Here is a 24,705-nt window from a genome sequence, read left to right as displayed (position 1 = left end):
AATATATATATATATATATATATATATATTTGTTTTTGTTTGTTTGTTTGTTTGTTTGTTTGTTTGTTTGAGGAGAAGGTCTGCTCATCTTGAAGAAAACAAAATCTTTTTAACATTTTTTTTTGAAAATGTTTGTCACCAATGGGAAAAAAATATTGTTTTTGTGTAAGTTTCTTTCCTCTGCTTCGGTCTTGAGGGTTCACCACTGCAACTGAACTCACATGAAAGATATGGTAAATGTTTTACTCCAGATGTCGTTCCTGATGCAACCTGGGCTCGAACCAGCAGCCCCAGTCTTACAAGGCTGCAGCCCTTAACCACTGACCTCCCACATATCACAAAACTGTGTATTGGATGCCAGAAATTCCTCATCAAACATTATGGTTGTATGTTTACATCAACAAGTGTTGCGTTAGTGATGCTTTCCATTTACCTTGGAACTTAAAACTGATCTGGGATTGAGCTGAAGGTCAGAAAATCTGTAAAATTAGCTAAATGTTGAGCTTAATCACCAGGCTAACTACCATTAGCAATAAAAGAAAGCAACACTGTATTTCACACACTGCAGCAGCATGTTCACTAACAGTTTGCACTACTTTGTGCATGACTGAATCACTAAATTACACAAAGTGAAAATGAAATGTTTATTATTGCAGCAGTCAGGACTTTTTATGCACAAGGCAGCCATATTGGATTATGAGGTGTTTCTGAAAAAATAATTCAGACTTTGGGGAAACATTTCAGTTGATTTAGAGACAGGAGTACAACCAGAATGCACCATAAAACGAGACTCACCATCATCGATGATGCTGACCACCACACCACGACCAGTAATGTTGTTCCTCCAAACTGGCATCACATTCAGGTCCAACCCACTGGGGTTACGCTCGCCCTGTGAAAACTAAACACATGTTGCTATGTTAACAATCTGAAAAGAATTACTGAACTGAGTTTGTCTAAATTAGTCATCTGCTGTTTAACTTTATTGCCCAGTCATGCAGAAAACCTGGTCTCAGCTTTGAGTTAAGGTGCTGTTACGCTGAAGCTGATCAAATGAAATAAAAATATATCAACAATAAACTACTTTCTACTTATAAGAAATTATTTTGTCTAGTTTAAGTCAACATTAAGCACCAAAACACGGACAAATTGATGGATGGATGGTAGTTTCAGGTCATGACTGTTGCTTTATTTCAGTCTATAGTCCATGTGTGAACAACTTTAAGTTATTATAAGTAAAACTTAAAGTCTATTTATTGTCCTGTTCCGGTGCATAACTCTTCAACAACAGTGAAGAACGCAGGTCACTTTATCAAAAGAGCCCAATGATCCGTGGTGACGGCTCTGATGTTTTAACTGATATGTGGTTAAAACTGTGACATACAGCATGGATGTATTTACTATCAAATATATTTATATTAGAAAACATGTCTAAGGCTTCTGTTTATTTAAGCACATGGACAACTCTCGTATATTTTGTAGTTGCTCAAGAAACTAGAAAAATAGTTACAGTGTCTGTAAAAAGTATTCACACCGTTGGATATTTTATGCTTTTATTTCTGCCATAAATCAATCATGATCAATATGACTCTGCTATCTTTACAAAAACACTGTCTTCAGGGTCAAATATCATTAAAAATGATTCATGTGAACACCATACCATACAAATATGTAATGACAAATAAGCGATTGCATAAATATTCACCCTCTTTAAAGTGACTGTCCTAATTCAACTCAGAGAAAGGATTATTTAAAAGTGCAAGTCAGGAGAAGAATACAAGAGGATTTCCATAACACTGAACATCCCCAGAAGTTCCAACAATTTTCAGTCAGGTCATCTGGACAGTTTCTTTTTTTTTTTTCTTTTTTTTTTGTGCTGAAACGTTTCACCTTCCATCCAGAAAGCTTCATCAGTCAAGGAAACACACAGCACAAAACTGATTTTCCCCCCAACAGTTTACTCTAAAGTGGAACAAACCAGTTACGTTGGTGCTAAGATGGTGTCTTTGGCACGCCCCCTCCTCTGGTGCCGGCCCTCTCCGTCGTCGACAGTCATGTCAAACTGGTTCAAAACCAGTTTGACATGTTCTGTTTAATCCATCCTCAAAAAATAAATAAAAAAAATGGAAGGAATATGGAACATGTGTAAATCTACTAAGAGTAGGTCGTCCTCACAAACTGAGCGACCAGGCAAGAAGGGACAAAGTGAGGAAAACCATCAAGACCCCTGTAATCACACTGAAAACGTACATATTTTAATTTAATTGGTAGTACTTTATAGACACGTAATTTCACTTTGTGCGTGTAAAAAGAAGTCAAATTTATATTGACTATAATTGATTTATGATAGCAATGAAAGCATAAAACATCCAAGGTGGTGAAACTTTTTATGGGCACAGTACATCCACGCATATGTCGGCTTGTCATACTGCAGCCCAGTATCAAAAAATATCACAAGTGCTCCCATAAACAGTAGTGGTCCCACAAATTAAATGCACTCACTTGATCTCTTAGTACAACTTTAATGTGGTTTCTTAACGCAGAATATTTAAAAGCAAAAAACATGCTTGGAGGTAGAGCTAAAAGGCTGAGCACAGTCTAAGCAGAAATGTCAATGAGATCCCCAAACTCCTCTTCTCACACACACTTGGATATTCAAAGTGAGTGTGTTGAGAGGCTACTACTCCTGTTATAATTAAGAGAGAAAGAAAAGGGTGAAAAAGACAATAAAAATGTCTCAGTTTGGGTGGCTGTGCGTGTGTGTGTACATGTGTGTGTGTTTGGTGTGCAGCATCTGGGGAGCCACAAAGCTTTGTAGTGTGTGTATAAAGCAGATGAATAGAGGCATCTAGAAGACCAACGTAAACAGGAACACTGGGACTGGCCCTGGGGAAGACACATTTACACTCGCACATGTGCACACATGCATACACACGGCATACAGTTTGAAAGCGCAGATATCAGCTCACAGAGAAGCATCTTGAATGCAGATCCACTTCATACAATTAAGCTCTGAACCAATGCACATTTCAGCATTTACACTTTCGTGCACAAACACGGTGAGCAACATTACCAAAACAGAAGCGCAACGAGCACAGCCAGACTTTATCAATGCAAGACGTGTAAACACAATGTTAAAGAAAGCACTTGCCACTGGGGTTTTAGCTCAGCTGCACTTTGGCAACAAAACAAAAACAAACATTTTCTGTTAGAATGAAATATAGCATGTGCTGCTATCAGTGGTGTAGTCTACATTTTTGTAGTGGGTACACCGCGGTCAAGTTAGTTTCACATTGGACACCGCTGAAGCCACGGAGCACGCATGTTCAACGTAAAACTAACTTTACTACAATCAGTCTGTATACTGTGCTTAGAAACCAAAGTACACCGGTTAGTACAATGTAATCATCAATTTATTTTGATGTTTACGCATATTGAACATTTCCAAAGTTCTTTGATGCTTATATGTGAATAAATGAACAACAAACTTTGTATAACAGTTGTCTTTGTATTAAAAACATGTTATAGAATTTATAAAACAGTATCAAAGCAAAACATGTTCAAGTATTAAGTAGTAAGTATACAGAAGTATTACCGTATTTCCCACCGTACCTGTCGCACCGCCCTATAAGTCGCATCAGTCCAAATATGTCTAAAAAAGTGTCGAAAGCTATAAATACATGTATGTCGCTTCGCCGTATATGTTGCATCTATTATGCGTCACCGCTGACAACGTGGAAACGTGGTCCGGTGCTGTGCCAAAAATCGATGGGCTGTCAAATGGCGGCCGCGGGAGCGTGCACAGGAGGACTTTAACAAGCATTTAACAAGATTAACACTTAAAAATAATTATTTGTTTACGTGAAGTTATAGTGCCTCAGTTTATATTTTGCTTAATAAATGCACTTTAACGGTCAAATCATCTGTATTTCAAAACCCAATTCGTGGAAGCAGTGGGCTTGCGCAGAGAGACGAGCCTCTGCATTTCTTCAAAATTTAACAAGAAAAGCGCCTAAAACAATTATTTGTTTGCTTGAAATTATAGCAAAGGTGTGTCTCTGTTGAACTTTTATTTATTAAATTCACTTTAATGGTCAAATTAACTGCATTTTGTCAGAGCGGTGCAGCTGGTTTGACTTGCTCCAAGCAGCGAGCAGATAGAAGGTAGAGGGAGTATAATAATAATAATAATAATAATAATGTCATCACAATGTCAGCAATGGAGAAATTAGTCTCTGCATTTAACCCATCCACCACCAGGTGGTGCAGTGGGCAGCTATTGAAAGCACCCGGGGGACATTTTGGGGATTAGACGTGCTGCCCAGGGACGCCACGTGATGTGCAGTGACTGGGGATCGAACCTGGGACTTTCGGGTCCCAAACCGGCTGCCCTGCCTCTACACCATCTCGGCCCCGTATAATATGGCAAGCCGATTGTATCATTAATAGCTGGTGAAGATTCTCAGTCATCCAGGACATGGTAAATTCAAAAAAGGTTCAAGACAAAAACAATAAAGTATAAAGTATAATAAATAAACTCCAGTTGTTTTTATATTGAACTTTTTTGAATTTGTCATTATAGCCACGTTTAACTGTTGCATTATACAATGGCATGCTATACTACTACTACTACTACTACTCTGCTGCCATCTAGTGGCAGAAAATGGTACTGCTCTTTTTTTGTCATAATGAATGAAAACAGTCATATCTCAGCCAAAAATTGGTTTATAAATACGTGACAAATCCATAAATATGTTGCATCGACCTATAAGTCACAGGGCATGTAAATTATGTAAAAGCCGTGACTTATAAGTCAAAAAATACGGTAATCATGCAATAATTCCCTGGATAAGCAAATGTAATAAACAAGTGCTGCATACCAATAGATCGTTATGGAAGCATTTAACTGCCGTTTAACGTATCAATGACACGTGCCTAATGATATGACATGTATCACTGGGCACTTTTAATAATAATAATAATAATGTCATCACAATGTCAGCACTGTATGTTTCCATACAATGGCGAAATTAGTCTCTGCATTTAACCCATCCACCACCAGGTGGTGCAGTGGGCAGCTATTGAAAGCGCCCGGGGGGCATTTTGGGGGTGAGGCGTGCTGCCCAGAGACGCCACGTGATGTGCAGTGTTTAAGTGGGTATACTGAAATTCTTAAGCTTTTCCAGTGGGTATACTCCGTAAACCCGTGTATCACGTAGACTAGACCATTGGTTCAGAAAGTTTATGGACTTAAGAAAGTATGGGGGACCCCTCACAGAGGAGCTGAGCTCTTCTTCATCCAGTGGACTGCTGGTTAAACTCATGTTGTATACTGCTCAGCCAATGCATACACACTAGATTTTACCAAATATACACGCTTGGATAGTGTACACACACACATACATTTGTCTGGGCCTGGCAGGCTACCAACCCTGAGCAGATTACTGACCCTCAATCAATATCTCCGTCCACCAGAGGCTGATTAAACACAACAGAGTGAAAGCAGGAGGGGGAGGCGAGGGGACGAGACAAAGAAAGAGAAAGGTCCTGAGCTCTGATAATGCTTTCCATTCTTCTTGATTACCGAGTGATTGAAAATTACATTCTATTCTCTTGTTTATGCAATCAGCCTATATGACTAAAGTGACATAATCGGTTATGCTTCGTACTTGATGCTGTAGCACATACATCACGCTCCGTTTCGAGAAATAATCTCATCAATAAAACGTCTAAATCGAGAAGTGACTATTCGCAACACATGATGAACCTTGGAGTTTCTTTCACCTCTCCCTCATGTGTCTCCATCATCTCTCCTCATTTGCGCTCTCTTTCTGTACCACCCTCCGCCCCCGTCCTGACTCTCACCCCTCCATCTTGCCCCAAGAGCTGAGGTGTCAGTCAATCAGTTGCCTTGGTGAGTCTGTGGGCCCGCCTTCCCTCCCCCTCACTCTGTCAGATTACGCCCTCATGCGTCAATCAGAAACATCCACGGTGTCGATTGGCTGGGTCCTGCTTACCCCTTGGCTATAAAATAATAAAATAAGAATGAATTATATCAAGATAAATAGTATTCAAATTATAGATTAAATATGATATAATAATAATTAAAAGCATGATATTAGGTGTCCATTTAAATGCTTTTAATTACCGGCAAAAGTCACAGGAGTTCTTTAAAAAGAAATCATAAAATCAATATGGATCCAGCATTTATCACAAAATGGGTCCAGGAAAGCATCAAAAACTCATAAAAATAAACACTAAAATTCTATGTTTGCTATAAACTTGACGGCAGTGCTTCTCATATAATAACAAACTGTAGTCTCTGATTAGATATTGGCCCAAACACAAACCAATATGAACACATATATAAATATAAAAAAATAAACAATTTTCAAGTATTAACAATGTTTTCACGGGACACTTAAAGGGTTTTATTTCCATAAATGTATGTAATAAAGAAAACTATGTGGAGCAAATTAAATGTTTTGAATGAAGTGATAATACAGTAAATTAACTTCCTCGTAGTAAACTATACTGTTGCTCCACTAGTGCTGATCCTCAGAAACACATTTTGACTAAACAGTGCAAACTGGACAGCTGCACACATGTGTGTCGTTTGAGCCCAGATGTGCGTCAGCGTTCCTCCAAGCCTCATCAGTCCCAGACATCTGTCTCAGTTCAACCTGGACAGCTCCTTTCACCTCTTCTACCTTCTTCTCCACCATCCCTTTATCTCTCTATCTTCTGTCTCCCTCTCCAGTCACACATGAAGGCACGCCTGACTTCTGCCTGTCAGATGAACATCCTTGAACATGAGGACAAGAAAAGAGGAGAGACTTCCAGATAAGACCAATGAGGACACACACACACATAATTGCACCCACCAGTTCCCACTGCATAGGCCAGAGTGGGTCATTGAAGGTGAGGGGCTGGTCACTCCTCCTCTCCTCAGGTGGGCCGTCAGCTGTAGACTCTGTCCTCTGGGAACCTGCGAGCACACAGATCTATCATGGATATGTGTGGATGTAGTTTCCCTTTTCCTGCCTTGAACTCTGACTTCAGGACATCCCCTAGTTCCCAACCACTAGTGAAAGGCCTCTTAGATCCCCCTCCTCACCACTGCGAAGGAATACCGGGGGCAGATTACCATCTCATTAGCATCGAATTAGCATCTCATTTCTGCAGCACAGCTTGGCTGACTGCGTGTGGAAATGTTTTCAGCTCATCGAGGCCTGCACCTTTCTCTCCATACACTTCCTGTTCCACTCACCACTGCTCTCTCAGCCAAACACAACTTGCAGCGATGTGGATCATGCATGATGAGTATATTTCACATGGTTCCATAATATAATGTGTGCATTGTTGGTTATTTATGACTCAAATCAAACACTTCCTTCAAACACATAAACAAATACTTCAACAATTCTTTTCATTTTGAGGTCATTTAGACTTGCTCTGCTGTTAGGATTCAGTGTTCATTTGAGTCAAATCACTTTGTTCTCACGAGTCATCTAAGAGTCGTGTCTTAGTCTAAGCTGTAAATTATTGTAAAATAAGGCTCTGAATGTGTAAGTTATTCAGGGACAGACAAAAGAAAGTGTTTTCAGTGGAATATAAAATGACAGAACAGAGCTGGATAGATTTCCAATAAAACAAATAAACAAACAACAACAACAACAAAGCACCACAAATCTATAGAAACACATCATAAAACACTTTATCTAACAGTAGTCTCTTAAACCTGAGAGCTGGAAAAATAACAATAAAAAGGAAAAACATTCAACTAAAATGGGCTAAAGGGTAATTAACCTCCATACTAAATAACTTAACAAAAAAGACATTTTGGTGAGTTACTAAATATCAACCAGGAAGAACAACTGTGTGAAAACTCTAGGAAATATTCGAAAAATATTTTTGATTCTATACTTGAGAGATAAACTTTGGAAATGTTGCCCTGAATTCTAATTCAATCACACAAAGTTCAAATGAGATTTATTGCAGTGTGGTCCCATAATATTTCATTCACATGTTAGAAATCATAAAATACTAAAGTGTTTAAAGTCTTCTATGTACTTTTGGGGTATGTCTGAAGAATTGAACAGATTCAGCACAACAGAGGAGAAACACAAATATAATATTAAGTTGTTTTTATTCTTTTGTTTTGTTTAAATAGACAATAACTCTCCTAAAAGCAGAGACAGACAAACAACTGATTTTGGGAGTGGGGGGCTCTAAGTTAGCAGCTCATGTACAGCAAGGCAGCAGCTGTCACCTGGAACTGACAGTACCTCTAAAATAAATTTTAAAAAATTAAAAAGTACCAATGTACTGTTTGAGATGTAATGTCTTGCGCTTCATTTGCCAAACAGAACAACTGATTAAGTTCAGAAAGATATCCATCTCTTGTGTAAAAAATATTACAATAAAAAAAGAATAAAAAATAAAATAAAACAAGGAGTGCTTACTTCATTTAATATGTCACTGGCTTGATACACAACAACAATCTAGACAGAATTAAATAAAATTTCCCGACGTGAAAAGACAAAATAAATTACATTGTAAACAGTCACATCGAGTTTTGCAGCAGATGAGTAGTTGTGTGGGAAAAATCCTTGAAATGTTAAAGCAAATAAATATACAAATGGACTGCCATACTTTATTCATGCAAAAATGAAGTAACTACTTGCCATACACCACTTTGTCACTTTGTCTCTTCTGCTGCCACTGACACATTTCCACACAACTAATTTCAAACAAGCAGGCCGGTCTTTAAGCATCTGTGTTTTATTCTGAACCAGACATCCACAGTTTGTTTAAACCTTCTGCTTCTTTTCTGTTGCTGCTGCTGTGACAATGCAGTTAAATCTAGGTAGCGGCTAACGCATTTAACACTTTTCATGTATTAATCTATTTTATCTGCTTATCATCATCATGTACAACATGATGGTGTCACTCGTTCAAAAATGTACGGTTCTATTGAAGTCTCTATGAAGTAAACGGACCATCAAGATCCAGTTCTCTAGTTTCCAGCTCCTTTTAATAAACTATTTGAACTAAACATCCTTTTGCTTTTGAAATGTGTTTTCAAATTGCTGGTGCTGAACGTGCTGGTTTTTGCCACTCCTCTTGACAACTTTGCTGAGCAGAGTTTGCTCTGAATTCTGAAAGCAGAATGGGATTTACTTTTGTCACCACAGTTCATTTATAAATACTGTATCTCCAGACAGCTGCAGTTGCCTTTACTCTGCCATCTGACTTCTAAACTGAGAGGTGAAAGTCAGGCTGATGTAACGTGGCATCACGTGCTGTGGTATCAGAACACGTTTTCAAGTATAAGTGTAAGTACACACACAGCATCAGGATTGATACACAGCAGTTGACAAACCCAGTGACGACCCCGCTGTATTCTCAAGGGATGACCTGAAGGGATGGCTGGAACACAGGCAGGTCATCATAGACTTCATCAGCTGGTGTGAGGCTAACGACACTTAATGACACCCCACCAAGACAAATGTTGGGAATTTCTTGATCATCCCTGAATGACGTGTGAAAAACCTGTTTCCATTACATGGAAAACACCATTTTGTTCTTTTTAAATACTGGTACAGTATTGCATATATTGTGTGAATATATTTATTTTAAAATGTTATTTAAAGTTTCTGACATTTTATTTCTCATTGCTTTTGTTTCTGTTGCAGGCCACCGGTGTAATATGAGAATTTACCCAGTGAGGTATATTGTTTTTATTCTTATTTATCTTACTTAGTAGTGGAAATGCACTGGTGCATCCCAAAAATTAGGTATGTAATAACTAATATTCTTACTCTATGTAATCTGTAAGTGCTGTTAAAATAAAGCAAAGTAAAACAATGCAAGGATCAGATTGAGCATGGGTAATGGTTGATCCAATTTATTTGGGTCACCTCTGGATTTTAGTTATTTGTTTATTTATTTATTTGTTTTCAATTATTTTGTACCTTACTTTCTAATTGATTTATTGTTCAATAAATCAATCATGCGTTTATTTATAGAGCCCTTTACAGCAGCCAAAAGGTGCACAAAGTACTTCACAGTGCTAAAGTTAAAAACACACAATAAAATCAATATTAAAAATGCCAGAGTGTCACTAGTTATTAAAAGCCTGCCTGAATAAAACTGTTTTAAGATTATTTTTTTAAAGGCCCATGTCAGTGATGGAGCACAAGTCCTGAGGTAGTTGGTTCAATAATTCGGGTGTAGCAACCTAAAAGGCCCAATCACCCCATCATTTGTGTTTGGACTTTGGGATAAACAGTAAAGAAGAATTTGCTGATCTCATGAAAAGCTCCTAGATCAGCTAAATGAAAAGGAGCAAGAGTTTTAAAAGGAATCCTAAAAAAAGACCAAAAGATAATGGAGAGAAAATAAACAACAGGAGTGATGTGCTCATGTCTGGGAGTGTTGGTTAAAATGTGCTGCAGAGTTTTGGACAAGTTAAAGGCATCTGATGAGCGATTTGGAGATTCCTACATACAAAGAATTTAACTAGTCAAGTCTTGAGCTGATAAAAGCGTGAATGGCCTTTTCCAGGTCCAGACAAATTAAAAAAGGATTGACCTTGGTCCAAAGATGTAACTGATAAAAGCTGGCCTTCACTACAGAGGCTATTTGTTTATCAAACTTCAAATCCTGTTCAAAAGTCACACCCAAGTTTTTAACTGTGGGTCTAAACTTGGATGTTAAAGCATCAAAGTTACAAAGACCAGGAGCATCATCACCAAAAAAGATAGACTCCATCTTTCCTTCATTTAAAAACAGAACATTTGGGGAAGCCACTCTTTAATGTTGGCAATACAGTCAATAAAATAAGTTTAAAGGTTACTACTTAATAATAATAATAATAATAATAACTTTTATTTATAATGCACTTTACATTCACAGTGAATCTCAAAGTGCTACAAAGAGTGAACATCAGATAGCATCAGGATAAAAGCAACCGAGAGCAAAACAACCAGGAGGATAACGCCTCAGAATGAACACATCAAAAAAACTTAAAATGCACAAAATGCAGATAAAATACTCAAATAAGAACTATGGGTGAATTAAAAAAAAAGTACAGTGCAATCAATTAAAAAACTGGGTTAAAAAAAAGGTTTTAAGACCCTTTTTAAAACATGTCACGGTCTGTGGAGCCCTCAGATATGAAGGCAGGGCGTTCCACAGCCGAGGGGCAGCGCAGGAGAAAGACCGGTCTCCTGTTGTGCAGGATCGAGACCTGGGAGTGAGAAGAAGATGCGTGTTGGAAGAGCGGAGAGTGCGTGAAGGACAATGAGGGGTGAGAAGTTCTTTTAAATAAGATGGTGCATTACCATACAAGCATTGGAAGGTGAGCAGATACATTTTGTAAGTGATCCGGGCAGAAACAGGAAGCCAGTGAAGTGAACGGAGTACAGGGGTGATGTGCTCATGCTTACGCATTCTCATCAGGACCCTGGCAGCGATGTTCCGGACATACTGTAGTTTCTGTATGTTCTTGCCAGGAATCCCAATGAGGAGTGCATTGCAGTAGTCCAGTCTGGAAGAGACAAAGGCGAGCTTTTCTGCATTGGTGAAGGACAGTGTAGACCGAAGCTTTGCAATATTTCGAAGATGAAAAAAAGAAGTTTTACTTCTAGGCTTCATGGTCAAATCTGTAAGCCATCTGCATAACAGAGAAAAAAGGTGGTGTCTGGCTATAACTGATCCAAGTAGCAGCAGAAAAAGAGAAAAAAAGGAGAGGACCGAGAATAGAGCCCTGCAGCACAGCACAAGAAAGCGCAGTAGAGAAAGACAGAGTGCCCATGATGACAGAGAAAGTTCTGCTGGTCAAGTAAGAGGTGAACCACTGGAGAGCTGAACCAGATATACCAACAATATATTTAAGACAAGACAGAAGGATAACATGGTCCACTGTGTCAAAAACAGCTGTAAGGTCCAGCAACACTAAAGCAACAGGACACTTAGAATCCATGGACATGGCAATGTCATTATATCTTGATATCATGACATATCATATCATATATCATAATATGATATATCATCATATTATATCATGATATCTTCTTTTACAATATCTTGTGTCATAAGCTCTCAGAAATTGGTTTCTCATATCACACCATTGGTTGGTTCTCTATCTTTCAGATCGGAGGAAATGTGTTCAACATAATAGTACTTCCTCCAGTCATTTAACAGTCAACAATGGTGTACCACAAGGCTCAGTCTTAAGACCTACCCTCTTTACAATCTACATAGGTAATGTAGGTCAAAGTATCCCTGATGCATCCTTACATTTCTATGCTGATGACACAGTTGTTTATTGTCGAGCTAAAACAGTTGCTAAGACTCTCCAGCTTTTGCAATCCACTTTCGACATCATCCAGTCAGATTTGTTCCATTGCAAACTTGTCCTAAATGCCAACAAAACCAAAGGGATGCCTTTTTCAAACAGAAAGTCAGTCCCAGCAGTTCTTCTGATTTTATCCTCAAATGGTGTCCCTACTGAGTTTGATGATTCCTATAAATATTTGGGTATCTTGGGCGATTCGCATCTCTCTTAATAAGGAAACTGAAAGTTAAATTGGGTTTCCAACATTTTTCAGTCAGGTCATCTGGACAGTTTCTTTTTTTGTGCTGAAACATTTTGTTGTTTCTAGTTTTTTATTTGACACAGTTAATAATGGAAAATCAGCCACTTCACTTAATAATAAAACTTCTACAAATCAAATCCCTCCTACAAGTCAATCCTCAGTTAATCACACCTTCTCTTTTTCTCCGTTCTCAGTCAGTGAGGTCAATAAACTGTTAAAAGATCTTGATCCTAAAAAATCTGCAGGTCCAGATGAACTTCCACCTTATTTCTTAAGGCTGGCTGCTCATGTCATCACAGTCCCTGTGACCCACATCTTCAATCTCTCCATAAGACAAAACTCCATCCCAGACACTTGGAAAACAGCCTTTGTTCTACCTTTGCTGAAGGAAGGTGACCCCACCTCACTGAACAACTATCGACCAATCTCTAAACTCTGCATTTTAGCCAAGGTTCTAGAAAAACTGATAAACTCTCAAATCAAAGATTACCTGGACTCATTTAACATCTTACGTCGCCTTCAATCTGGTTTCAGGAAACAACATAGCACAACCACTGCTTCACTGAAGGTTCTTAATGACGTTGTTGAAGCACTGGATGCTAAGGATTATTGTGCTGCACTTTTCTTAGACCTGTCTAAAGCTTTTGACACTATGGATCATAACATCTTGTGTCATAAGCTCTCAGAAATCGGTTTCTCAGAACACACCATTGGTTGGTTCTCTAACTATCTCTCAGACCGGAGGCAATGTGTTCAACATAATGGTACTTCCTCCAGTTGTTTAACAGTCAACAATGGTGCACCACAAGGCTCAGTCTTAAGATCCACCCTCTTTACAATCTACATACGTAAAAACATCCCTGGTGCATTCACACATTTCTATGCTGATGACACAGTTGTTTATTGTCGAGCTAAAACAGTTGATAAGGCTTTCCAGCTTTTGAAATCTGCATTTAACATCATCCAGACAGATTTGTTCCACCTCAAACTTGTCCTAAATGCCGACAAAACCAAAGGGATGCTTTTTTTCAAATGGGAAGTCGGTCCCAGCAGTTCTTCCTCTGATTTCATCCTCAAATGGTGTCACGATTGAGTTTGTTGATTCCTATAAATATTTGAGTATCTTGGTCGACTCGCATCTCTCTTTTAAGCTCCATGTGAAAAACTTGGTAAAGAAACTGAAAGTTAAACTGGGTTTCTTTTTCAGAAACAGATCCTGTCTAACTCTGAATGCTAGGAAACACCTTGTATCTGTGACCTTCCCTCCCTCCATTGATTACGGTGATATTATTTACATGAATGCTCCTACAAGAACCCTGCAGATGTTGGATGCTGCCTATCATGGTGCACTAAGATTCATAACTGGCTGTGATTATCGTACCCACCACTGCACCCTGTATTCACTGGTTAACTGGACATCATTAACTAAACGCAGACTCTCTCACTGGTACATTTTCATCTTTAAATCACTTCTTGGTCTGCTGCCTTCATACATCTCCTCCTACATGTCTCTGCGTGAGTGCAGCTACAGCGTGCGCTCTCAGGACATTATTACCTGCAGTGTTCCCTCAATGAGGACTGAACTAGGCAAAAGGGCCTTCTCCTACTCCGCTCCTGTTTCCTGGAATATCTTACAAAAAGATTTGAAGCTCTCGACCTTGACCTCTCTAAGTGGCTTTAAGAATCTGTTGGACTCCTGGCAGGGTCCAATGCAGACATGTTCCTGTTTTTAGTTTTCTACATTCGCCTTAGAATCTAGCTGTTTTTTGTTACTTTTCTTTTTTTAGCCATCCTATTTGTTAAAAAAAAAAAATCTGTGTGACTTTTTATAACTGTTTATTGTTGTCGCTGTTGTCCATTGTTGTCATCATTCTTTGTTGAAATCAGGTCTCTCTTGTAATTGAGTCCTCGAGGCTCAATGGGATTTACCTGTCTAAATAAAGGTTGAATGAATCAGTATGGAAACCCCGGGAACGCCACACCTTTTTATTAATTCAGCCTGTTTACTGGACGTCAGTCTCTGCAGTGCTCAAAGTGGCTTCAAACATCTGCTAAGTTTTTGGAAAAAAACAATGCAGGCATGTTCCTGTTTTTAGTTTTCTACATTGCCTTATAACCTAGCTGTTTTTTTTGCTACATTTCCTTTTAATTATATTTTAATTACCATTTTATTTTCACTTGTTAAAAAAAAGTAAAAAATACATTTGTATGCATCCTTTATGATTGTCTATTATTGTCTTTGTTGCCCATTTGTTGTCATCCGTCTTTGTTGAAATCAGGTCTCTCTTGTAAATGAGTCCTCGAGACTCAATGGGACTAACCTGTATAAATAAAGGTTGAATGAATTATGGACTTTTAACAGGGCTGACTCAGTACTGTGACAAGATCTAAATCCAGACTGAAAATTTTCATAAATGCCACGAAGACAAGTTGTAAATGCATAAAAGTGTTGTTGTTGTTTATAACAATAAAATCTCTTTTAAAATAGGAAAATAAACTAGAAAGCTAGCTAACACAAATGAAACTAATACCAAGATAAATCATGAATATATTTAACTTAATAATTTCTAATGCATATGTGTCATTTATTTATTTATTTTAACCAAATGTTACCTTTGTGGTTTGGTCTCATCAGGGGGATCCGCTTCTCTCTATTATGAAAGTGCTGCATTTTCACCCAGTGAACCTAAAAAGTACAACAACAGTTAATTCTTTACTCTAACTTTTTTTTTTGTCTAAAACAGTGATGGTAACTAATGACGACTTTCCCTTTTAGGCCCATGAAAACAGATTTATAATATAAATGCCTATAAAGCACTATAAAGATCCATTTTTGTTCTGTACATTTTTTGGCCCGTAACTCGTTCCGCAGTCTTTATGCTCTTTCGACAATTCATACATTAAAACATTCAGCTCATTCGGGACATTCCTGCTGTGACTTTTGGTATCTGTGCAATTTTTACATTTTTGAAATATTTAGCTTTGTCCGCCATGTTTTTCTTATTGAAAATGAATGGAGTTCTGTGCTGGTCACTGCTCGTTTCAGCTTTGTTCAGCGTGTTTGTGATAACTTTGTCTCCCTTCAGCTCCTTTCTTATCATTTACAGGGGTACGCTTTTTTGTTCTTTTTCAGCTCCTCTCTGCTAAACTCAGCTTTTTCAGCTACTTAGATATTTTTCTGCTAATTATAACCTATTTTCTGCTGCTTTTGTTTTAATTTTGGTATTTTGTGTTTCTTTCAAAAATTTCCTTTTGCTTTTTTTAGCTGCTTTCTGCTCTTTTCAACTTTCTTTTAGCCTTTTCAACTACTTAATTTAGCTGGTTTCTGCGCTTTTTCTAATCTATTCAGCCTCTCTCTGCCCATTTCAACTTATTCTGCTTATTTCTGCAACATTTCTCTATTAATTCCTCTGCCATTTTTCTGCTTTTATTGTCCTGCTTTCAGCACATGTCCAATGTTCAAATTTAACTTTGACAGCTCATTGACGAAGCCTTTTCAGCTGATTTCAGCTTCTTCAGCAACTTTCAGCAATAAGCATTCACTACATTTTCACAGGACATGCCATTTTTCTACTTACAGTTGATGTCAATCTTGTTTCACTTTTCTTGGGCCAACTTTTTCTCAAGGATTGTAAAGTTTTTAGGAAGAAATCAAAAGTAAAACGCTTGAAACAAATACTTTTTGTTTTTCAGTTTTACTTTGAAAAAGAGAAAAATCCACAGCACAGATTAAGTTGGGCATCTTTGAGAAGAGTGGTAAAAGGTTACCTCTTCATTAGTTCAAAGAGTGCTCACTAGCTCTCTCCTTTACAGTGCCATTGTCCCGGGTTAAAAGCAACAAAAACACTTCCATCTCACCCACATCTCTGTCCTCCACAGAGCACGTGCACACATACACGCACACTTTCTTTCATAGGCCGCTGCTTGCAGCTTTGATCCGATAAGAGGCTGGTCCTTGTGACGGTAGACGCAGTAAATCAAACGACAGATCACAGACACACACGTGCGCACACTCTCACACACACACAAGCACACGCATACATATCACTGTCAGGCCACCATTGTCCTCTCACACTTAAATCAGAGTGGAAGAGGTTGAGAATAAATACTATTGAGAGGCGGCTGAAGTCTTTTATGTCCTAAAAGCCTGCTGGCTTTATTCTCCCTTCATGTATTTCAATTAGACTCAATTAACAAAAGCTAGGAGCTGGTCTCAACTACCCAGAGAAGACAGCTGTTAAAGCTAAGAACACTACATATGTGACAGTAAATACACCAGGCACAAAAACGATGCGATATGCATACAAATCTGCAAACAGAATCAGTGTTTATATTTTTTGTTGCGTGCACTGATTTATGTTTATTAAGATGACTTTAAACACAACTGTGTAAATGTTAACAAGATTATTATTATCATTAACAAGATGAACATGATTTTTGCTTATTTAAGTTTAAAAAAACGTTGGTTACATACTGTAACCTCAGATTCTATGAGTATAGGCGCTAGGGCATTAACAGAGTACTCAAGTAATCTACACATCGATTGCTAGGACATCTATCGAGGTTAAAAACGTTATGTCGAGTATCCGTAGTGACGTCATATTATGTGACCACCGTATGACCGTAGGGGACGGTGTTGCACTGTTGCAGGTCACAGAGTATGGTGTAACACTGGGTCCAATCCACCAGAACCAGAACCAGTTTCGGTTTAAGTTTCGTTTTTGACGTGCTGCACGTTTCTTCACGTTTGCAGTTTAATAATAATAACTAATAGTTTAGTTTTTCCTGTGACTTATTTGCAGTATGATAAATGGTAGGAGCATAATATACGCTCCCAATGTTTTGTTGGTCCTTTTTATTTTTTGTAAATAATCTTTTTTTGCGGTTTTATTTATTTATTTATTTTTGTATCTTGTGATCTATGACGTCATCAAATACTCGAGTTCTACTCGGGTTTTATTATGTTAATGTCGAGTTTAAAAATTATATACTCGTTCAACCCCTAATAGGCGCAGCCCTTTAAGGCTAGTGGGTTTATCCTGTCGAGCGCAGCGCAGCACTGAAAACTTTAGTCCGCGCCCAACGGCTGTGTGGGCCCCACCCCCGGTCCGTATAAATTACGGTAAGACCGGGCAATCGGCTCCTAAATAGCTTTTTTTTCTTCAGCCATTTAGGAACCAGTGAGGCCCAGAGCTTAAAGGGTTGTGCCTTTACTCATAGATTCTGGGGTAACAGTACATAACCAACGTTCTATTTCGTATAGGCTTTGCCCTTTAAGGCTATCGCTAGTGGGTTAAAGGCGAAGCAGGATGTAGACTATGCCTCACTGGGTCCATTCAGACACAACATGAAGCACCTGCTTGCACAAAAAAAAATATATATATATATCACTCAGCCTTCTGTTTGCGTAATTACGCGCAGCGTAATTGCGTGCTCCATGCGTAGGTGCGCACCGGAGAGAAGATCTCTGGTGAGGGAAAAAAAGGCTGAGATAGTAGACCTGCTGCTGTGAATAGGAAGAACGGAGGATACGAATTGTAACAGTGTAACGATGAGCAGAGCAGACCAACAGCTCCTCAGGATGAACGGATTAATAACGATAAAATCAACAGTCATGAACTTGTGACTGATAATAAATATCTCACACTGCGACTTCGGGCAGGCAGGTGTGAGTTCAAAAGTGAGGCTCCATGAAACAAATAATAATCATTCTGTCAGAACCCTGAGAACAGAATGGGTCATGGAGAAAGTAGAAACATCACGTAGATAAAAACGAATAATTGAACATGGTGATGACCAGGCAGCCGCCATACAAATATCCTCCACTGTCATCCCTCCATGCAGAGTCATGGAGGATGAAAACCCTCTGGTGGAATGTGCTGAGATTCTCTGGAGGATCCAGTCCAAATGAACTGTAAGCTTCAGAAATAGCCTCACACAAGCAGTGTGAGAGGCGCTGAGTGGATAGAGGACGTCCTGAAGAGCTGTCCCAGTAATGTGTAGTGATGTAGGGACAGCTTTGCTTTAGACACACTACTAATTAATTATTCTTAAAGCTAGTTCAAGCACAAAGAATATTAATTGTTTAATTATAACAGATTCTTTCTTTGTCTAGTTAAATTTCTGCCATGTGACTGAGATAACTGTGAGTGAATTGTTTAATCAGTGACATGAGACGCCATTTTATCTTTGACCCATCAGAATAAATGCGGTCATTTATTTAACAGAATCAAAATTTAACATCAAAACATGTACACATTGATTTGCTGATCTGTTTATGATTAATAAAAACTTGGCACGCTTTACTAACAAGACAACAGAACATTACTGATCGAGGCTGATTCACCTCTGAAGGCATCTAGATTACTGGCGAATAGAAAAGTTTAAGAGAAGGAATAGATTTAAAAGGAAGATGGATGAAGGAAGATGGATGTTTGTTGACCAGAATTAGCACTCTACTTTCAACACCAGCTCAAACCCCCGGTCCACTTTGTGCACAACAACTCGTGACTTCTCTTTACCTTTGTAGTGGATAGACCAGCTCCAGTATAGAGGTCCCTGTGCACGCTACCTTTGAGCGTCTCCGGTCAGGGTGGCTGGTCATCGTCAGAAGTCTTGTGGTTTACTCCGTTCAACAGAACAAGCTTCCTTCGAAGTTGTAGGGCGTTACGCCCGGGTGAGTTCACAGTGAGGCGCTGTGACTCCGCTGGGATGGACGGACCCTCGACTCACGGTCAAATCCATCAGCTATTGATTAAATCTGAAAGTTCCTTAGGAACTCTCAGTAAGACTCTAGTCAGAGATTCCACTCAGAAGTGGAAGACTCCTGGGAAGACTTCATAGAAGAAGACTCAATGAAGACTCAAGGAAGACTCAAGGAAGCCTGTAGGAAGACTGAATAGTTCCAGGAAGTGTTGACTTTTTAAAGAGTACTCACTTCCTGTCACTTGGTACTTCCTGATTGATTGAAACAACCAGCAGGGGGTGGTTCTAGTGATGTCAAGAGGTTACTAAAAGTCAAGAGAGGATGCAGGAATGTTTAGGAACGGTTAGTACAGACAGAGAAATGTTTATGAAGAAGTGAGAAACTTTGCAGGTGCCAGCTTCTTATTTACTGTTTGCTGAGTTTTAAAACAAGGCACTTAGTTCTCATAACTGGCTTTCTGACTTCTGACTGACATCAAATCCACTCATTCAGACAGAAGATCAAAATGCACAATTACTTTGTAAATAGACATTTAACTTGATCTCTAAGCCTAATGAGGTATAAAAATCATTAATACTGTTTCACAGTTGATTTAAATGAGTGGTTCACTTCAACATTTAGAAATGGTATGAATTAAACACACTTTGATTATCAAGATATTCTAAAATAGCAATGATAATGTAAAAAGGAAGAGTGTTCTTTCAATTGATTAATTCAGGACACAATTAAATAGTCTCTTGATGAGATAATTTGTATTTCTGGATTCAAATCAATGAAATAACAGTTCCTGTCCCATGAGGGTCTTCAGAGACAAGTTGAGGTCGGAGGCCTAGTTCACTACAAATGCAAGAACAGACGCTGAAAGCGGCGCAGTGCAGCCGAGTGCGCCATGTAACACGAAAACGCGTGCATGGGACAGAGGAGGTGAGATGTTGCTTCCTCTTCAAAATTATGAGGAAGAGGATAAAACCCATCCAAGGTTATCACTCTCGATCTGAATGAGCTTGTGATGCTTTTCAGAGCAGGGTTAAAACGCAATGCAGCTGAACTGCCGTCAGCTTGAATTCTGAGACATGAGGGAGCAACAGAGAGAGCAGATAATCACTCACTCTCTTTGCCGACGTCAGAGCTAACAGCAGGGCTGTTTTAAATGACAGAAATTTAAGTAAAACATGATCTAAAGGCTCAGAAGGAGCTTTGATCAGAGCATGCAGGACCATCATTAGGTCTCACTGTGGAGCTAGAGGACGTGACACAGGTCTGTGTCTCTGTACACCTTTCAGAAAACGCTTAATCAGCGGGTGGTTAAGAACTGTTCTGTCACCGAAAAACCTCATAACAGGAGGAAATAGCTGCAGCATAAGTTTTAATTGTGCTGAATGCTAAATTTCTGTCCATCAGTTGCTGTAGAAATGACAGCACACCACCTAGTAGACATGAGATGGCCTTCACACCTTTCTATGTGCACCAGCGCTGAAAAATTGTCCACTTGATGTGTACAGCGTTGTGGTGGAAGCAGCTCGTACGCCCTGAAACGTACGCACCACATCCTGTGGGAGACCCATTTTTAAAAAACGGATACGTTCAGCGGCCAGACCCAAAGATGCTGACCTATTTCTGGGTAACTCCTGATTGCTCTTTCTGCCTGGAGGAGAGCGCCCCCCCCACCCCACAGCAGTTTCCACGGCCGATACAATATCAGTCGCTGCAGATTCGAGAACCACGGAGCGCTTATGCGTTTGGGAGCTACGAAGATGACTGAGGGTTCTTCCTCTCGGACCCGGTCCAGGGTCCATGATATCAGCAGGACTGGAGGGAAGGCATAAAGGAGCATTTTTGGCCACGGGCTGTGAGTGAAGGCACTCCTCACTTTATTTTTGTTTCTTGGAGTTGTGGCGCAGCCACTCCTAACGGTGGGTCGCCTCGTGGGCTCAGTGAGAACCATAATTGACACTGGGCGTTCTCTTGTGTGGCGGACAGATCCACTGCTGCTCGGCCAAATCTGTTCCAAATCAGAGAAATCAGCTCAGGATAGAGACTCAGTCTCTGTGTTGGGGACCGCCCCTTGACATGATATCTGCTCGCCTGTTCAGGATGCTGGGAATGTACACTGCTCTGATGGAGAGCAGGTTTTTGTGTGCCCAAAACAACAGTTGTTTCACGATGCGTAACAGTTGGGCTGAGTGCATGTCTCCCTGACTGTTTATGTAAACTGTTGTCACCTTGTTGTCTGTGTGGATCAGAACATGCTAATCCTGCAGCAGGGGCAAAATGCTGAGTCACGTTTCAGACCGTGAAACATTCTAGCACATTTATGTGAAGCGACATGTGGTCCAGCCACTGTACTCCCACTGCCTGGGACAGAAACATTCCTCCCAGCTTGACAGGAACGCGTCTGTGAAAACTGAGACGTGTGATGTAGGCCTGCTGATGGAAACTCCCTCTGACAGAATGAAGGGGTTTTCCCAGTGATTCAAATCGGTTCTCATGGAGGGGGGCACAAAGATAATCCACCTCTTCTGGTGGACAGGACCTATGCGCAGGCGGGCGAACCATCTCTGAAGGCATCTCATGTGAAGTAGGCCCAGCGGAACCACAATGTGGGCCGCTGACATCATCCCAGTAGTCGCATGACAGGCAGAACTGTCACTATGCTGCAGGGTTTGACATGGCAGAGGTGAGCTGACAGAGCTTCGGATATCAGCTGTGATAAACGGGCTCTCATTGTGGTTGAGTTTAGCTCCACTTCCAGATAAACAGTCATTTGAGATGGACGAACAGAACTTTTTCGCAGTTTATAGAAAACCCCAGGTGTAACATCAGCATTTTGGTCTGTGCGACTGCTTCCTATCTGGACCGAGCTAATAAAAGCAGATCGTCCAGATAAAAATAATTCTCATTCCTGCCATGTGTAACGGCTGCAGAGCCGTCTCCACACATTTCGAGAACGTGCATGGGGTGTTTCAGAATGATGGAAAATGTGAAAAAAATGCGCCCTTCAGATCTATGGAGGTGAACCAGTCGTTCTGGTGAAGTTCTCCAGCAGATGTTTGATTGTCAGCATGTGGAATTGTCTCCCCATGATCGAATTGTTGAACATGAACAGGTCGAGAATGGGTCTCATCCCTCCGGTTTTTTTTTTTTCAGAACCAAGAAGTAGTGGGAGGAAAAGAACCAATATTTTCCTCTTCGTTAGGAACTCTAGAAATCACATTTTTTGTCAGAAATTCCTGAACTTCTGACTGGAGAGACAAGCTCTGTTCTGGAGAAGACAGAACCGTCTCTCTAATCCCTCTGAACGGTGGGGGTTGAGCTGCGAACTGCAGCATGTAACCCCTGCTGATCAGACGGTCCCTCCATCTGTCCAGGGAACACACTCGCGGCCACTCTGAGTAACGCTCGGAGAGTGGGCACGCATTTTGTGTTATGTCATGTTTCTCATGAACGTCAACCAGACTAATACCCTTACTGCCATCACCCGCTCTGGAGATTCTCCGGGGGGAACCCAAGGTGGTCTCCGACAGAAAAAGGCTGTATGTGTGCCTCTGTACTGAGCCCAGGCAGCGGTTTCACATTAGAGCTGAGGTGAGCTGGCGCGCACTCAGAGGAGGCGTGAGCGCTTTCTGAGTGAGACACCGTTTCGGTGGAGGCTGCAGCTATTATGGAGAAACACGTTTCCTCCCGCTGCACTGTGAGTGGGCAGAAAACAGCAGAAATTAAAAACAGGCTCTGGCTGAAAACGAGGGATTTTACCGGACTCGGTCTGCTGAAAAAACATCATTTTAGCTGACGTGGCAGACGAATGTTTTGTGATATTTACTGAACTGTGGTGCCATTTAAAACGCTGTTTAGAGGTTACTGGCTCGTTCTGTGTGGGGAATGTGTGAAGAGAGGCAGCTGTGAGATCAGCTGATCTGACAGTCTCTGATGCAACTTTACTTTCAGAGATGTTTCTGTTTTATTTCAAAACATACATAGTCAAAAAACACACACATTCCCCTCAAGGAGCTGTTCCCTGGTGGAGGGGGCCAGCGGAGGAGCGGAGCATGCAGTCGCAGCCGCAGCTGTGAAGTGCCTCTGCTGCTGGCCAAGGAGGTCTCTCCAGCGGCCGGAGGGGCGGGAGGAGGACTGTGACGTCACCAGATGGTGTACAGTCTCTGAGATCTCCTCGGACCTCTGCGATTTCTCAAGGATGGTCCTGAAGTTGGCCCCGAACAGCACCTCTGGGGTGATGGGGCCCTCCAGCAGGTCTTTCTGCAGTCTCTCGGACAAGGATGGCGAGAGGCGGAGCCAGGTGGTCCTCTGGATCATGGTCATCCAGGCGGCAATGCGGTACAGGCAGATCGCAGAGGTGGTGCACATGTTTAAGATGACGTCAGCGGCTTTACAGAGAGAGCTCTTTGTCTCCCCCAGCAGGTCTGCTTCCTCCAGCCTCTTTGAGATGCTGTAGGCCAGCAGATTGATGTTGTTGTTCGCCACGACCGCCTGAGATGTGCACTGGTGAGCTCGGTTGGAGAGCTTTGTCACCCTCTGGTCATGCTTCCCTGGAGGGATAGGTTGCCGGTCCATCCTGGAAGCTTTTGCCCCAAGCGCCTCCGCCAGGCTTGGCTCCAAGTGGGGGGGAACCGAGAGAAAAACACCTATCGGTAAAACCCTCCACTCTGGAGATGGAGGCGAAAGTGGAGACGGATGTCTTCAGCTTGCTGGGCCCAGCTGCAGCCTCATTCCAGTGTGACATCACAGCTGGACAACGAGGCCAGATGGGATCAGGGCGACGAGCCGGGGCAGAGCCAAACCTTCCCGTCAGATCATCCGACCAGGGCGGAGGGAGGCGAGGGACAGAAAGTCCCTTTGTGTTAGCAGCCTCCTGGATTATGTCGGGCAGCTCCAAGAGGAGGGCGCTGACGGCTGGGAGTGGTGTGGTTGCCGACGTGGGAAGACCCGAGATGGCTGAGTATCTGCTCGGTCGCTCTTCTTCTGTCGCTACGCTCTCCAGGAAGGAAGGGGCAGCGAGGTTGTTTCCAGCAAAGCCTTTCTCAGAGGAATTATTCGATTCACTGTGTGACTCTGCGTCAAAGAAAGGCGGTGGAGTCGTCCCACGCATAGCGTCCCACCATGGAAAAACACTCAGCGGAGCTGCTGCCTGCATCACCTTTTTCAAGAGGATCATCTGATTCACTGCGAGGAAAAAACGTTAGAAAAGGCGATGGTGTCCTCCAGCAAGTAGCGGCCCACCACGAACACTCAGCGGAGCTGCTGCCAACAACGCCTTTTTCGAGGGAACCATCCGATTCACTGTGAGGAAAATACGTTAGAAAAGGTGGTGGCGTCATCCGGCTTCTTGTTTTTCAAGAAACATATATACATACATGTGTATATATATATATATATATA

The 24,705-nt window shown here is 40.9% G+C and overlaps 1 protein-coding gene across 1 annotated transcript in view; it reads right to left on the bottom strand.

Moving 5' to 3' along the window:
• LOC119410401 (proprotein convertase subtilisin/kexin type 6-like) overlaps positions 1-24,705 on the bottom strand; it is a 300,210-nt gene that overhangs the window by 235,484 nt on the left and 40,021 nt on the right. The window contains exons 4-6 of the mRNA XM_037677312.1: positions 11,454-11,554; positions 6,885-6,988; positions 796-901 (exon numbers count right to left, since the gene is read on the bottom strand). Coding sequence (XP_037533240.1) covers positions 796-901; positions 6,885-6,988; positions 11,454-11,554 — 311 coding nt within the window. The remainder of the gene's footprint in view (positions 1-795; positions 902-6,884; positions 6,989-11,453; positions 11,555-24,705) is intronic.

The sequence above is a fragment of the Nematolebias whitei genome, chromosome 5, assembly GCF_014905685.2.
Source record: "Nematolebias whitei isolate Nwh7 chromosome 5, NemWhi1, whole genome shotgun sequence".
Lineage (NCBI taxonomy): Eukaryota > Metazoa > Chordata > Actinopteri > Cyprinodontiformes > Rivulidae > Nematolebias > Nematolebias whitei.
The sequence above is the reverse complement of the archived record's forward strand: the minus strand, read 5'-3'. Positions and strand labels throughout refer to the sequence as shown.